The following is a 16,198-nucleotide window of genomic DNA, read 5'->3' as shown; positions in this document are numbered from 1 at the left end:
CCAGACCCTGTCAAACAGCGACTCCGCACGCCACCCCGTCCGACACAGCCTCCGCCCCCCAACCCCGTCCAACAGCCTCCCCGCCCCAACCCCGTCCATCACTGACTCCCGCCCCAACCCTGTCCAACACCGCCCCCCCGTCCCCAACCCCATCCAACACTGCCCCTGCCCCAAACCTGTCCAACACTGCCTCCCGCCCCAACCCCGTCCAACCCCGTCCAACACCGCCCCCCCACCCCGCAACCCCGTTCAAAACCGCCACCTGCCCCCGATCCCATCCAGCAGCGCACCCCGGCCCCACACCCCATCTAACACTGCCCCACCCCGCAAACCTTTCCAACACCGCCCCCGCCACCCAATCCTGTCCAGCACTGCCCACACACCCCAACCCCGTCCAACACCGCCCCCAAGCCCATCCAACAGCGCCCCCCCCAACACCGTCCAACAGCGCCCCCAACCCCAGACCCTGTCCAACAGCGACTCCGCACCCCACCCCGCCCGACACTGCCCACGCACCCCCAACCCCGTCCAACACTGCTCCCCGCCCCCCAACCCCGTCCAACAGCGCCCCCGCCCCTGCCCCAAACACCGTCCAACAGCGCCCCCTCCCCAACCCCGTCCATCACTGACTCCCGCCCCAACCCTGTCCAACACCGCCCCCCCATCCCCAACCCCATCCAACACTGCTCCCGTCCAACACTGCCCCCGCCCCAAACCTGTCCAACACTGCCCCCCGCCCCAACCCTGTCCAACACCGCCCCCTACACCCCACCCAAGCCCCAACCCTGTCCAACACTGCCCCCAGTCCAACACTGACCCGGCCCAAACCTGTCCAACACTGCCCCCGCCCCCAACCCTGTCCAACACTGCCCCCACCCCAACCCTGTCCAAGACTGCCCCCTGCCCCAACACTGTCCAACACCGACCACCACCCAAACCCTGTCCAACACCGCCCCCGCCCTCAACCCTGTCCAACACTACTCCCATCCAACACCGCCCCCACCCCAAATCTGTCCAACACTACCCCCGCCACCCCAACCCTGTCCAACACTGCCCCCCGCCCCAACCCTGTCCAACACTGCCGCACGCCCCTCAAACCCGTCCAACACTGCCTCCCACCCCCCAACCCAGTCCAACACCGATCCCCGTCCCAACCCTGCCCCACGCCCCGCAACCCCGTCAAACATTGCCCCCCACCCCAACCCCGTCCAACACTGCCCCGTCCCCTAACCCCGTCCAATACCGCCCCCTGCCCCCCAAAACCGTCCAACACCTCGCCCTGCCCCAACCCAGTCCAACACCGCCCCCTGCCCCCAACCCCGTCCAATTACCTCCCCCTCCCCCATCCCCTCAACACCTTCCCCCGCCCCCCAACCCCTTCCAACATCGCCCCCATACCCAACTCCGTCGAACACCGCCCCCTCCCCCCAACCCCATCCAACACCTCCCCCTGCACTCCAACCCCGTCCAACACCTCCCCCTGCCCCCCAACCCCGTCCAACACCGACCCCCGCCCCAACCCTGCCCAACACTGCCCCATGCCCCGCAACCCCGTCAAACATTGCCCCCCACCCCAACCCCGTCCAACACTGCCCCCCGTCCCCTAACCCCGTCCAACACCTCCCCCTGCCCCCCAAAACCGTCCAACACCTCGCCCTGCCCCAACCCAGTCAAACACCGCCACCTGCCCCCAACCCTGTCCAACACCTCCCCCTACCCCCAACCCCGTCCAACACCGCCCCCTGCCCTCCAAACCCGTCCAACACCGCCACCTCCCCCCAACCCCGTCCAATACCGCCAACTCCCCCCAACCGCATCCCACACCGCCCCCCACACCCAACCCCGTCGAACACCGCTCCCTCCCCCAACCCCATCCAACACCTGCCCCTGCACTCCAACCCCGTCCAACACCGCCCGCTGCCCCCAACCCCGTCCAACACCTCCCCCACCCCAACCCCGTCCAACACCGCCTGCTGCCCCCAACCCCGTCCAACACGTCCCCCACCCCAACCCCGTCCAACACCGCCCGCTGCCCCCAACCCCGTCCAACACCACCCCCTGCCCCCCAACCCCGTCCAACACCTCCCCCTGCCCCCAACCCTGTACAACACCGCCCCTTCCCCCCAACTCCGTCCAACACCGCCCACGCCCCTCAACCCCATCCAACACTGCCCCCTTCCCCCAACCCCGTCCAACACCGCCACCGCCCCCAACCCCATCCAACACCACCCCCTCCTCCACAACCCTGTCCAACAGAGCCCCCTGCCCCCAAACCCATCCAACAGAGACCCCTCCCCCGCAACCCCGTCCAACAGAGACCCCTCCCCCGCAACCCCGTCCAACAGAGACCCCTCCCCCGCAACCCCGTCCAACAGAGACCCCTCCCCCGCAACCCCGTCCAACACCGCCCCCGCCTCCCAGCCCCGGCCAACACCGCCACCTGCGCCCCAACCCCGTCCAAATCCACCCGACAACCAACCACGTCCAACACGGTCCGCCCCCCAATCCCGTCCAACACCACCCCCTTCCCCCAACCCCCTCCAACACCGCCCCTGCCCCCAACCCCGTCCAACACCGCCCCTGCCCCCAACCCCGTCCAACATCGACCCTGCCCCCAACCCTGTCCAACACCTCGCCCTCCTCCACAACCCCGTCCAACAGCGCCCCCCGCACCCCCACCCCGTCCAACACTGCCCCTCCACCCCCCAACCCTGTCCAACACCGCCCCAGTCGCCTGCCCACAACCCTGTCAAACACCGCCACCCCGCTCCAATCTCGTTCAACACTGCCCCCACCTCAAACCTGTCCAACACTGCCGCCCGCCCCCCAAACCCGTCCAACACTGCCCCCCGTCCAACACCGCCCCTCGCCTCAAACCTGTGCAACACTGCCCTGCGCCCCTCAACCCCGTCTAACACCGTTACCCGCCCCAACCCCGTCCAACACCGGCCCCGCCGCCTGCCCCCAACCCCATCCAACACCGCCCCCCAAACCCCAACCCCGTCCAACACTGCCCCTGCCCCCAACCCCGTTCAACACCGCCCCCTCCCCCAACCCCATCCAACAATGCCCCCCCGCCCGCAACCCTGTCCAACACTGCCCCCTTGCCCCAACCCTGTCCAAATCCGCCCCTGCCCCCAAACCCGTCCAACACCGCCTCCTGCCCCCAACCCCGTCCAACACTGCCCCCTGCCCCCAACCAGGTCCAACACCGCCCCCCGCCCATAAACCCCGTCCAACACCGCCCCAGTCCCCCCACCTCCGTCCAACACAGCCGCCCGCCCCCCAAACCCGTCCAACACCGCGCCCCCGCCTCCCAACCCCGTCCAACACCGACCCCACCCACAAACCCCATCCAACACTGCACCACGCTCCCAACCCTGTCCAACACCGTCCCCTGTCCCCCGCCCCCACCCCGCAACCCCATCCAACATAGCCCCCGCCCCTCAACCCCGTCCAACACCGCCCCTGCCCCCCAACCCCATCCAACACCACCCTCTCCCCCAACCCCGTCCAAATCCGCCCATGCCCCCAAACCCCGTCCAACACCGCCCCCTTTCCCCCAACCCCGTCCAACACAGCCGCCCGCCCCCCCAAACCTTTCCAATACCGCCCCCGCCTCCCAACCCCGTCCAACACCGACCCCACCCCCAAACCCCATCCAACACTGCCCCATGCTCCCAACCCTGTCCAACACCGCCCACCACCCTCCCGCCCCCACCCCGCAACCCCATCCAACATCGCCCCCGCCCCCCAATCCCGTCCAACACCACCCTCTGCCCCCAACCCCATCCAACACTGCCCCCTTCCCCCAACCCCGTCCAACACCACCCCCGCACCCCCAACCCAATCCAACACTGCGTCCCACCCCCAACCCCGTCCAACACCACCCCGCCTCCAACCCCGTCCAACACCGCCCCGCCCTGCATCCCCGTCCAACAACGCCACCTGTCCCCAATCCTGTCCGATGCCGCCCCAACCCCACAACCCTGTCCAACACATCCCTCACTCCGCAACCCTGTTCAACACTGCACCCCATTCACCCCTGCCCCAACCCTGTCCAACACCACTCCCCCATTCACCCCCCCACCACACAACCCCGTCCAACACTGCCCTCCCATTTAACCCCGCCCCATAACCCTGTCCAACACTGCCCCCCAATTCATCCCCACCCCATGACCCCATCCAACACTGCCTTCCCATTCACCCCCTGCCCTGCAAACCCATCCAACACTGCCCCCATTCACACATCGCCCCAACGCCGTCCAACACTGCCCCATCCAACCCCGCCCCCAGCCCTGTCCAACACCGCCCTCCGCCCCCCCAACCACATCCAACACCGCCCATACCCCCTCATCCTCTCCCACCACCCCCAACCTTGTCCAAAACCACCCCCCCACCAGCCCCCCCGTCTACCCCCCCAACCCTGCCCAACACCATCCCCCCAGCTCCCATGTGGGGAGGCATATTTAGAATTTCTACTCAAAATGGGACTGCTTAATTTTGTACTTAGGCTGATTTTAAAACTAATTTATCTATATCTATGTGATCCATTACACTCACCATTTTGAAGATTTATACTATCTTTACAGTCATTGTACTTCTTTCTACTATTAAATAAATTCTGTACCTCCACAGAGTTTGATCTGTGTGTAATGTATTAAAGATATTTGCAGATGACATCAAAGTTGGAGGTGTAGTGGACAGCGAAGAGGGTTACCTCCGATTATAACAGGATCTTGACCAGATGGGCCAATGGGTTGAGAAGTGGCAGATGGAGTTTAATTCAGATAAATGCGAGGTGCTGCATTTTGGGAAAGCAAATCTTAGCAGGACTTATAAACTTAATGGTAAGGTCCTAGGGAGTGTTGCTGAATAAAGAGACCTTGGAGTGCAGGTTCATAGCTCCTTGAAAGTGGAGTCACAGGTAGATAGGATAGTGAAGAAGGCATTTGTTATGCTTTCCTTTATTAGTCAGAGTATTGGGAGTACAGGAGTTGGGAGGTCATGTTGCGGCTGTACAGGACATTGGTTAGGCCACTGTTGGAATATTGTGTGCAATTCTGGTCTCCTTCCTATCGGAAAGATGTTGTGAAACTTGAAAGGGTTCAGAAAAGATTTACAAAGATGTTGCTAAGGCTGGAGGATTTGAGCTGTAGAGAGAGGCTGAACAGGCTGGGGCTGTTTTCCCTGGAAGGTGACCTTATAGAGGTTTACAAAATTATGAGGGGCATGGATAGGGTAAATAGGCAAAGTCTTTTCCCTGGGGTTGGGGAGTCCAGAACTAGAGGGCATAGGTTTAGGGTGAGAGGGGAAAGATATAAAAGAGACCTACGGGGCACCTTTTTCACACAGACAGTGGTACGTGTATGGAATGAGCTGCCAGAGGTAGTGGTGGAGGCTGGTACAATTGCAACATTTAAGAGGCATTTGGATGGATATATGAATAGGAAGGGTTTGGAGGGGTATAGACCGGGTGCTGGCAGGTGGGACTAGATTGGGTTGGGATATCTGGTCGGCATGGGCGGGTTGGACCGAAGGGTCTGTTTCCGTGCTCTACATTTCGATGACTCTATGACTCTATAAATGGTATTTGAATGTTCTGTGCTCTCCTGCTAAGAGCTTGAAACAAGTCTTTGACCTGAAAACAAATTAGTATCAACCTTTCAATGGAAGAATGCAAATTTTGAGTTGAAACCAAACATTCACCTATTTGTTGTGCCAACTGTAAACTATTTCTGTGGGCTTGGTTCAAAGATTATGGGTTGAAGCTCCACTTCCAGAGTTGAACACGTAATCTAAACTAGCATACCAATAATGAATTACTCCACTGTCAAAGTGCCATCCTTCTGTGAGGATGGTTAAAAAACAGGTCCGCCTGGTGGTTAAGGTAAACCTGAAATATTCCAAGGCATTATCAATTCAACAGCAGAGAACTGTCCCACTGTACTGGCTGATATACCTATTTCAACCTACATCAGATCATTATACCTCAAACATCACCTCCTTGTCTTCTTATAAATACTTATTGATCGCTTGTGTGTTTCCCGAGATTAAATGTTTTAAATAACAAACTGAGCATGAATTGTACTTTATTTCTCTGGGATTAGTCTGGCCTAATAGCTATTTGCCTGAGCATACATAACTTCCATTACACCTCAAAGTAATTCACTGCATGTGGAACACTTGGACCCATTACTGCGAGACAAACAAGATCTTATCAATGGAAGTTTTAAAATTATTTAATTTAATTTCTTTAAACAAACTGACATTGACTTTAATGACATCTGTGTAAATACACAGAACCAATATATTCCTACACTTACTTGAAAAGTGAAGAATTCATCAGCTGGTGCATTCATCATATTACAGATCTGCCAAAGTTCAGATTAATGACAATTAAGTCATGGCTCATATGATACTGAGTAAAAAAATAACAGGCATTTTTGTTGCAAGGTTAATATCTTAAAGTAATATTTTCTAAAAGTATAGTCATTTTGATAAACTTAACAATCTTTTTTTTCTGAATCTGTGCGGAAAATATAATTGTATCGTAGAGCAGGGGTAAATGTGACAACCCTTCCCTCCTGCCCCCAAACCAAAAAGGAGACGGGGTAAGTCAAGAGATGAAGGGCTGATTGGTCTCATTCACTTGCTAGTAAGTGATTATTCATTAACACAAGACAAAATTAATTCATGCTTTTCCATGCTTGTCTGTCAATTCATGTTTCTAAAAGGTAGGCCATGCTGACCAAATATATAAAGTTAACTGAAGAAATAACACAGGATAAAGGAAGCACAGTAAAGTGTTTCATTTGGAATTTGACCAAGTATTCGTGAGTTACCAACTAAGAGACTGAGAACAAAGATGAATTCATCCAGCAGTAGCTACATGGCTAAAGAAAGCATTGATGGCATTGATGACAAATAAACAAAGGTTTCAGATAAAAGTGTTTTCAGATAGTAAATATGTCGGGAGTGCTATACTGTGGTATACTCAGTATAGCTCTGAGCAGAAGCTGAATGAACACCCCATCGATCAAAACAGCACAACCTACAGCATCCATTTATAACTTTTGTTCTGCAGCAGTTGTACCTAGATGGTCTTTGAGAGATACTGGAACTATAGGTACTGATAATTTGGAGATGCCGGTATTGGACTGGGATGTACAAAGTTAAAAATCACACAACACCAGGTTATTGTCCAACAGGTTAAATTGGAAGCACTAGCTTTCAGAGCGCTGCTCCTTTATCAGGTGGTTGTGGAGTACACAATTATAAGACACAGAATTTATAGCAAAAGTTTAGTGTGATGTAACTGAAATTATACATTGAAAAATACCTTGATTGTTTGTTAAGTCTCTCGTCTGTTAGAATGACCATGATAGTTTCACTTCTTTCACTTTGTGATTTACAAATGAAGGAAGTGAAACTAACATGGTCATTCTAACAGATGAGAGTACTAGTGCTTCCAATTAAACCTGTTGGACTATAACCTAGTGTTGAGTGATTTTTAACTTTATAGGCACTGAGCGTGTGCAGACCACATCAGATCAATCCTTTTGCTACTGTTGCAGCCTTTAGAGAAAAAAAGTTTACATCAGCCTGAGCTGTTTTCAGTTCAAATAATGGCTCGAAAGAAAATCTTCTCACTCACTGCAATCTACATGGTCCCTCCTTTATACTTTTAATCTTCATTGGAGAAAATAAAGTGGATTTTGTTTCCAGTTGATGTTAGTAGGTTTACAAACAACAAATGTTCATGTAAGCTTCTTCTTACCAATGGAAAAGATAACACACAGAGGATTTGTTGAATATTTTTACATTTGTTGAATATTTTTACATTTGATTGTGGTGCTAGCCAATCACTACTCATACTAACTACATTCAAACTGAATAGCCAACCTTAGTTTTAAAATCAAAGGACTGCTGTTTTATGGACAATGCTATATGGATGTTGTGGTTCTGTTCGCCGAGCTGGAAGTTTTTGTTGCAAACGTTTCGTCCCCTGGCTAGGCGACATCATCAGTGCGTGGGAGCCTCCTATGAAGCGCTTTTTTGATGTTTCCTCCGGTGTTTATAGTGGTCTGTCCCTGCCGTTTCCGGTTGTCAGTTTCAGCTGTCCGCTGTAGTGGTTGGTATATTGGGTCCAGGTCGATGTGTTTGTTGATGGAGTTTGTGGATGAGTGCCATGCCTCTAGGAATTCCCTGGCTGTTCTCTGTCTGGCTTGCCCTATGATAGTAGTGTTGTCCCAGTCGAATTCATGTTGCTTGTTGTCTGCGTGTGTGGCTACTAAGGATAGTTGGTCGTGTCGTTTCGTGGCTAGTTGATGTTCATGTATGCGGATTGTTAGCTGTCTTCCTGTTTGTCCTATATAGTGTTTTGTGCAGTCCTTGCATGGTATTTTGTACACTACATTAGTTTTGCTCATGTTGGGTATCGGGTCCTTCGTTCTGGTGAGTTGTTGTCTAGCCACGAAACGACACGACCAGCTATCCTTAGTAGCCACACATGCAGACAACAAGCAACATGAATTCGACTGGGACAACACTACCATTATAGGGCAAGCCAGACAGAGAACAGCCAGGGAATTCCTAGAGGCATGGCATTCATCCACAAACTCCATCAACAAACACATTGACCTGGACCCAATATACCAACCACTACAGCGGACAGCTGAAACTGACAACCGGAAGCGGCAGGGACAGACCACTATAAACACCGGAGGAAACATCAAAGAAGCGCTTCGCAGGAGGCTCCCAAGCACTGATGATGTCGCCTAGCCAGGGGACGAAACGTTTGCAACAAAAACTTCCAGCTCGGCGAACAGAACCACAACAACGAGCACCCGAGCTACAAATCTTCGCACAAACTTTATGGATAGTTGTTTCTATGATAAGGTGATACATTGTAAACCCTCTGCCTTAAAGTGGTGCATGTAGATTTATTCTGGAATTACCCAGAAGTTAGAAACTCATTCTCAGCCGCGCAATCACAATGTGAATATTTCCCCACACAGAAATAAGCAAAGATTTCCTGAAATCTTACAGCTAGCACGAGGAAGTCAGAAACCAGATCAAAGGAAATAATTTAGCTCAGGAAAAAAACAATCAGAGAATTAATGGAAGAAAATACTAAAAAAACTTACAAAGAAAATAATACAAATTGCCGACAGATGTTTACCACATGTTTGATGACACCGGAAACAGAACCTATTCGCAATGATCTTCCCAATTCTTTTGAGACTGGCCAATGTGGATTTTATTTTAACTTGTTGAAATTTGGAAGCTGCAATACATTTCTTTCCTGTTACAGCAAAACACTTGAGCTCTCTCTCTCTCTCTGTCCCTCAGAGTTTCCTCTTGATGTTCTTCTAGACTGAAAATCTATTTACTGAGTTTGAGAAAGTCAATTTACTGAGTTTGAGAAAGTCAATTTACTGAGTTTGAGAAAGTCAATTTACTGAGTTTGAGAAAATCTATTTACTGAGTTTGAGAAAGTCAATTTACTGAGTTTGAGAAAGTCAATTTACTGAGTTTGAGAAAGTCAATTTACTGAGTTTGAGAAAGTCAATTTACTGAGTTTGAGAAAGTCAATTTACTGAGTTTGAGAAAATGTATTTACTGAGTTTAAGAAAATCTATTTACTGAGTTTGAGAAAGTCAATTTACTGAGTTTGAGAAAGTCAATTTACTGAGTTTGAGAAAATTTATTTACTGAGTTTAAGAAAATCTATTTACTGAGTTTGAGAAAGTCAATTTACTGAGTTTGAGAAAGTCAATTTACTGAGTTTGCCTTTGCCAAGGATGTATTTATAGGATGCTACCACATTGGAACAGTTACAGTTTTGTAGTTAAATAGTTTATTATTCTGTCAAATTTTCCAATTGAGTTAAGTTATTCCAATTCTTCTTTCTTTTATTGTATTTTAACTATAGTGTATGAATAAAGTGTGTTTTGCTTCAAGCCTCGAATTACATCTGGAATGCAATGCTAACATTTACCCTTCAAATAATAAAATGTTAGGTTCAAGGCTATCTCATTGATATGTTTTGAGAGGGTTTGGTCTGGTCCATAGTAACACCCTTCCACACTGCAAGGCTCTATGATTCAAACCAGGATGAATCATGTTATCAAGGGAAGGATGTTGGAAGTTTTGGAAGGTGAAAAAGAGCAACATTAGAAGACAGAAGGAATGAGAGAGTGGAAGGAATTTGTGGTGCCAAAAACACAACTGATAGCAATTAAGAGAGAGACAGACAGAGAGAACAATTAGCACAACTGAGAGTATGGACCAATGATTTGGGTGACTACCAGGAGGGAGTTTAAGGATTTGGGCATAGCAAGTATGACCACTGAGTCAGGGGAGACTGGCCCACCCTTGTGCAGAACACTGGAGGTGAAGGAGGGGGGAGATTGAAGACAGCCAAGTGTCAGACGTGAATAGTATTGGAATGATGGGCCAGGAAGGAGCTTGGACGGTGCAGCATTTAGGGAGGGGGCAGCACAGAGAAAGCCCATTTTAAATCAACACAGCAGGCTGTAACTGCAGGGAGCTCCAAAAGGAAAATGGGTCAAATTTACAACAGCAGTATGCCAAGCCAAGGGAAGGGAGGGTGGACAGGTTGGTGAAGGAAGAGTCCACATCATAGAAAAAAAGCCAGAATGTTGGCTTTGGATGGTGCCTTCCACAGTATAAATTAATATGAGTGGGCTGAAAAAATTTCAGTCAAGATTAGAGTGGTGCTGGAAAAGCACAGCTGGTCAGGCAGAATCCGAGGAGCAGGAAAATCGATGCTTCGGGCAAACGTCCTTCATCAAGAAGCCCTCCTGATGAAGGGCTTTTGCCCGAAACATCGATTTTCCTGCTCCTCGGATTCTGCCTGACCTGCTGTGCTTTTCCAGCACCACTCTAATCTTGACTCTAATCTCCAGCATCTGCAGTACCCACTTCTGCTCTGAGTCCAACATGGTAAACCAGTTCACTCACAGGAAACATTCTGTTTCCGTACTGTAGGGATTCTAAGAAGTCAATTTATTTCTTTATTTGGTATGCTAATTATGAAATATTAATTAATGCATATGATTTTGGTTGTAAAATAGACTAAAATTTAAAGCACTGTTAAGCAGCCACAATGATATGTCATTGCTATTTTAATGCTACCATTATAGGATCATTTTGCTGTCTTGCAGTTTTTAAATGATACTACAATGATAAATGTTCTCTTTACAGAGTAATGCAAGCCACTTCTACACAATGAGCTGATATATTGATTGTGAATGCCAATGGTTGCTGTCGTGAACATTAACCCATGGAGTGGTGATAGAAAAGGAAAGTAAACAATACCAACAAAGCGAATCATTGTTGTTAAAAATTAACTTACAAAGCCATTTTCAGCCACATAGGTTGGCAGCCCACTCACAAGGGACCAATGATCTGCAGGAGGTGACCTACAAGTACACAATGAATTAAAATGATGATTTCTTGGTATGATTTTGTCCTATCTATTAAAATATGCTTTACTGCTTTGCAAAATCCTGGTTGTACTTACGGGATGACTTTGATTTCCTCTTTCCCCACCAACAAGTAGTCAATGATCTTATAAAAGTGGATTTCCTACATAGTTTGAGAGATAGTTGTTTGTTAGTGGTACATTAACACATGACGTGTTTTGGGGACTGAACATGAACTGGTGTGTGTATAAACTTACTCTGCCATCTGGGGTCTTCGGGCCTTTGTAAGGAGGGACCTCACCCATCTTGATTGGCCATTCGTCAAAGAACTCCTAGGATTGCATTTCATAGGATCGTATTTGTTTCATTAAATAATATGTTATCATCAATTTAATTGTGGCTGACATTTTCAAATAATAAACTAGAAGTGAAAAGATGCATTATTGTAACAGTTACCTTTTGCTTAGTCATGTCCAGAAGAGCAACTGAGTATCTTTCGACATTTAAATAAATGCGAACGGTGTATAGAGCTTTGTGAAATTGGCGTTCAATGTCTGTAAGTTCTTCAAATACCTTGTTGGCAGACCACAGAAGGATCTGTTGATGGGATACAAACAGATATTTACAGAACCGTGGGTACAAGGTATTTTGTCACTCCAAATCTGATAATTACATCTTTCGTTTCTTTATGCTTTCATAGGATATGGGCAAAGCCAGCATTTGTTGCTCGTCCGCATTTACCTTTGAGAAGGTGTTAGTGAGTCACTCTGTTGAATCTCTACAGTCCCTGTGATGTTTGTACAACCACTGTGCTCTTAGGAAGTGTTCACACGGTAACTATTGATTAAGGTATTAGGAGTGTTACAGTGGCACAGACAAGCCTTTTTAGTGAGGACTTTGAGCTTGCCTGTTCGGTGTAAAGCATAATTTAATGGATACTGGGGAAGCAAGAATATGTCGTACACAGGAACAGGAGTGGACTTGTGCTCTGCCATTCCATTAGATGATAACTGATTTGCATCTCATTTCCATTTTTCTGCCTTTAATCCATATCCTCTGAGAATCTTACCTCACAAAAGATTACGATCTCAGTCATGTCTTTTTCAACTGGTCCAATTAGAATAAGCTTATCAGCTATTGAAAGGTGATGATGCTAGTCTCATTGCTATGCTCTCTTTGATATATAATATTTTGCAATGTCTTTCCATCTCAGGTACCTGCTTTGTTCAGCTTTTGGATCATTTATAGGTTAGGGATTGGAGGTATCTAACTGGATGAGCCCAGAAGAGCAACTCATTCACTTGGTATATTTCTCCATCTCTGGGTATAGCCTGTTCACATTCATAGGATTCAAAAATTTAATACTCCACAATACTTGTTTGTTGTGGAACATCCTGTATTCTGTCATGTCTGGATCTCTATCACAATGAATGAGCTAGCCATTGGGCTATGGTGTAGGATGCAATTACCACTCTATTATGATTTTGCATGTGGAAGACACAAGGAGAATCCATGCTAGATGTCAATTCATAGGGCTATCTGGATGTTGCATTGGATATCAACTTTAGCCTGAACAGTCCTTTGGGATTATCCTGAGAAACTGCAGAGGACCTGGGCTTTCTTTTCTTCCTTCACTGATAAAACCCTAACGTGGTTATGTTTATAGTGTACAATTATGAATGGTTTATGATTAGGAGAAAGTGAGGACTGCAGATGCTGGAGATCAGTCGAAAACTGCAGCGCTGGAAAAGCACAGCAGAATCAATGTTTCAGGCATAAGCCCTTCATCAGGAAACGTTGATTCTCCTGGTCCTCGGATGCAGCCTGATCTGCTGTGCTTTTCCAGTGCCACATATTTTGAGCTGGTTTATGAGTGACTCCAACCCAAATGAAATTCCTGCACCAAATGAGGTTACCATGAAGGCCCCACCTTCTCAACCTTGCCCCCTTACCTAAGGCATTGGTGACCCTCAGGTTAAACCATCATCAGTCATCTCTCTAATGAGAAAGCAACCCTATGGCCCTGTAGGACCACGGCGAATCTATCTTACCTTTATAAGCTTTGTGTGTAAATCGTTGTCCTTTGTAGCTCAGATTCACACATTCAAGAGCAGAACTCCTTTCAGGCTAGGTAAAGATCTCAAATGATTTGAATTACTGGCAGAAAAGCAGAGTGTTGTGTAGAGGAAGGGATTCATTCAATACTTACATCTCAATGAACATCCTTAGGTGGATCAACTTCATGATGAACATATAGGAACAGATATAGGCCATTCAGCCCAGCTAGCCTGCAGTGCCATTTAATATGATCATGGCTGATCAAACACGTTTACCCACAGAATCCCAATTACCCTGTGTGCCATTGGTGGTCAGAAACCAATCAACCTTCACTTTAAGCATACTCAAAGACTACATCCTATGGAATACACAATTCCAAAGATTCACCACCCTTGAGGTAATAGTTAAATCTCCTCAACTTGGTCCTAAATGGGATCCACCCCTTATTTTTAAATTATGTCCCCTGTTGTAGTCTCCCCAACCAGGGAAAACAGTTTACATGAGATCACGCTAGAGAATACAGGCCCTGTCAGCCCACAGACTCTTCATCGGGCAATCTCACCATCCCAAAAACAAGTCTGGTGAAGCTTCTTTGTACTTTCTCAGTTAAGGGGACCACAGTTGCACACAGTACTCCAAGTGCAGTCTAACCAAACTTTCATACAAATGAAGGAAGATTTCACGATTCCTGTATTTGGTTCAAGCTTGCTCATCTGGACCCCAAGAAATAAAGGATTTGGGGTTTTTTTCCAGAGGGGTCACCAGCAGTGCCTTTAAGGAACACAAGTTTGACTACTCATCAGTTGGAACAAATGGACAACAAGGTGACTGAACAAAGAAACTGATCATACTTGACAATATGTTTCATGATTTTATACAGGTCTCACACTGAAAGTTAGATAATGAACCTTCATGTAATTCTTGAGTAATAGAATTGGAAAATGGTTAATAGCTGAGGATGATTAAAGTGTTCTAGCTATCAACAAAAGAGTGATGTTTCAAGTGTTACAGCTGTAGCCTGAATCCCCACCTCACGTCAGTGAAAAACATTAAAATGTTATAAATGGGTATTAGTGAAAGATTCAAGTTTAAATAGAATATATTATAACTGAACTCATATTACCTGGGATCGTCGGCTTTCCACGTTGTACAGGTAACTCAAATGTGAGTATCTCAGTGCTAAAGATGCAAAACTAAGGTATTTTGTAAAAACCTAGAAATTTTTAAAAATATTAAATAGTTAATAGATTTATTTTTCTTTCAACTTGCACAAAATCTCAAATGGTTCTTTTCATTTACCTCCTGGTCTTCTTTGGTGAATTGTAGTTCACCAATTTTGTTGATCACCATTACGACGGCTAATATCTCCTTCCCCTGCATCAAAGGGGCAGCTAACATGTTAGAAGTTGTGTAGCCAGTCTGTTTATCAACAAATTCAGAAAAGTGGACATCCTAGGGGAAAACCATAGTCACATTTCAGTTAGTCTCCAAATTTATTCGAGGCAATTTTTGCAATAATACTGCCCTCGTAATTAAACATCTAAGTAAATGTTCATGTGCCTGATACAATTATAATTCCATATGCTGGAAAAACACAGATTTATTCCTCCATTCATGAAGTTCGAACATTGCCTTTACTTTTCTAATTTGAGGAAGAAATGCTATATCTGACAAATTCTCCACTTTTACTCAATACTTTAATAGTCAAACTGCATCCAATTAAATTTCCACTAAAAGTCTGAACCCATCAGCTTGCAAGCTCAAAATGGGAAAAGTCAGTCTGTGAAAATCTGGAAGAGTTCTACTTTGCTGTCAGGAAGGGGTTAGGCATTTACAGTTAAGCTGGTAAAGTTCGTCTATCGCGGGTGAGGTATTGAAAATCTTCAGTAAAACGGTTGCTGACAATTGGAGAGCATCCACATCATCTCAAGTATAAATTAAATTTCAGATTTTCTTGGAGTCTGATTACACATGTGAATAAGTACCTGACATTCTTCCAGCTGTGGCAGAAAATGCAAGGAAATTCAAGGCTACAGTCGCCAATTTTGGATTTACTGACCGGTCATTGGCGAGATGGTTGTCAACAACTAACATTACAAAGGAACTTTTAATAAGTGCTAAAGTAAAAAAGCCACGCAGGAGACATTTATAGAGTCATAGAGATGTCCAGCACAGAAACACACCCATGCCGACCAGATATCCCAACCTAATCTAGTCCCATTTGCCAGAACTTGGCCCATATCCCTCTAAACCCTTCCTATTCATATATACCCATCCAGATGCCTTTTAAATATTGCAATTGTACCAGATTCCACCACTTCATCTGGCAGCTCATTCCATAAATGCGCCACCCTCTGTGTGAAAATGTTGCCCCTTTTATATCTTTCCCCTCTCACCCTAAACCTCCAGTTCTGGACTCCCCGACCTCAGGGAAAAGACCTTGCCTATTTATCCTATCCATGCCCCTCATGATTTTATAAACCTCGATGAGGTCACCCCTCAGCCTTTGAAGTCCCAGGGAAAGCAGCCCCAGACTATTCAACTTCTCCCTATAGCTCAAATCCTCCAACTCTGGCAACATCCTTGTAAATCTTTTCTGAACCCTTTCAAGTTTCACAACATCCTTCCTATAGAAAGGAGACCAGAATTGCATGCAGTATTCCAAAAGTGGCCTAACCAACACACTG

General features: G+C 47.5%; 1 protein-coding gene across 2 annotated transcripts in view; it reads right to left on the bottom strand.

Moving 5' to 3' along the window:
- Positions 1-16,198, bottom strand: part of pde6c (phosphodiesterase 6C, cGMP-specific, cone, alpha prime) — a 73,710-nt gene that overhangs the window by 50,308 nt on the left and 7,204 nt on the right. For both annotated transcript variants that reach the window (XM_087999007.1, XM_087999008.1), the window contains exons 2-8: positions 14,811-14,963; positions 14,635-14,724; positions 11,910-12,050; positions 11,711-11,785; positions 11,552-11,616; positions 11,384-11,450; positions 6,327-6,374 (exon numbers count right to left, since the gene is read on the bottom strand). In XM_087999007.1, the coding sequence (XP_087855133.1) occupies positions 6,327-6,374; positions 11,384-11,450; positions 11,552-11,616; positions 11,711-11,785; positions 11,910-12,050; positions 14,635-14,724; positions 14,811-14,963 (639 nt within the window). The remainder of the gene's footprint in view (positions 1-6,326; positions 6,375-11,383; positions 11,451-11,551; positions 11,617-11,710; positions 11,786-11,909; positions 12,051-14,634; positions 14,725-14,810; positions 14,964-16,198) is intronic.

The sequence above is a fragment of the Chiloscyllium plagiosum genome, unplaced genomic scaffold, assembly GCF_037043375.1.
Source record: "Chiloscyllium plagiosum isolate Xiang-an unplaced genomic scaffold, Cpla_swu_hap1 HiC_scaffold_22, whole genome shotgun sequence".
Lineage (NCBI taxonomy): Eukaryota > Metazoa > Chordata > Chondrichthyes > Orectolobiformes > Hemiscylliidae > Chiloscyllium > Chiloscyllium plagiosum.
Note: the sequence above shows the minus strand (reverse complement) of the source record. Positions and strands in the feature narration are given on the sequence as shown.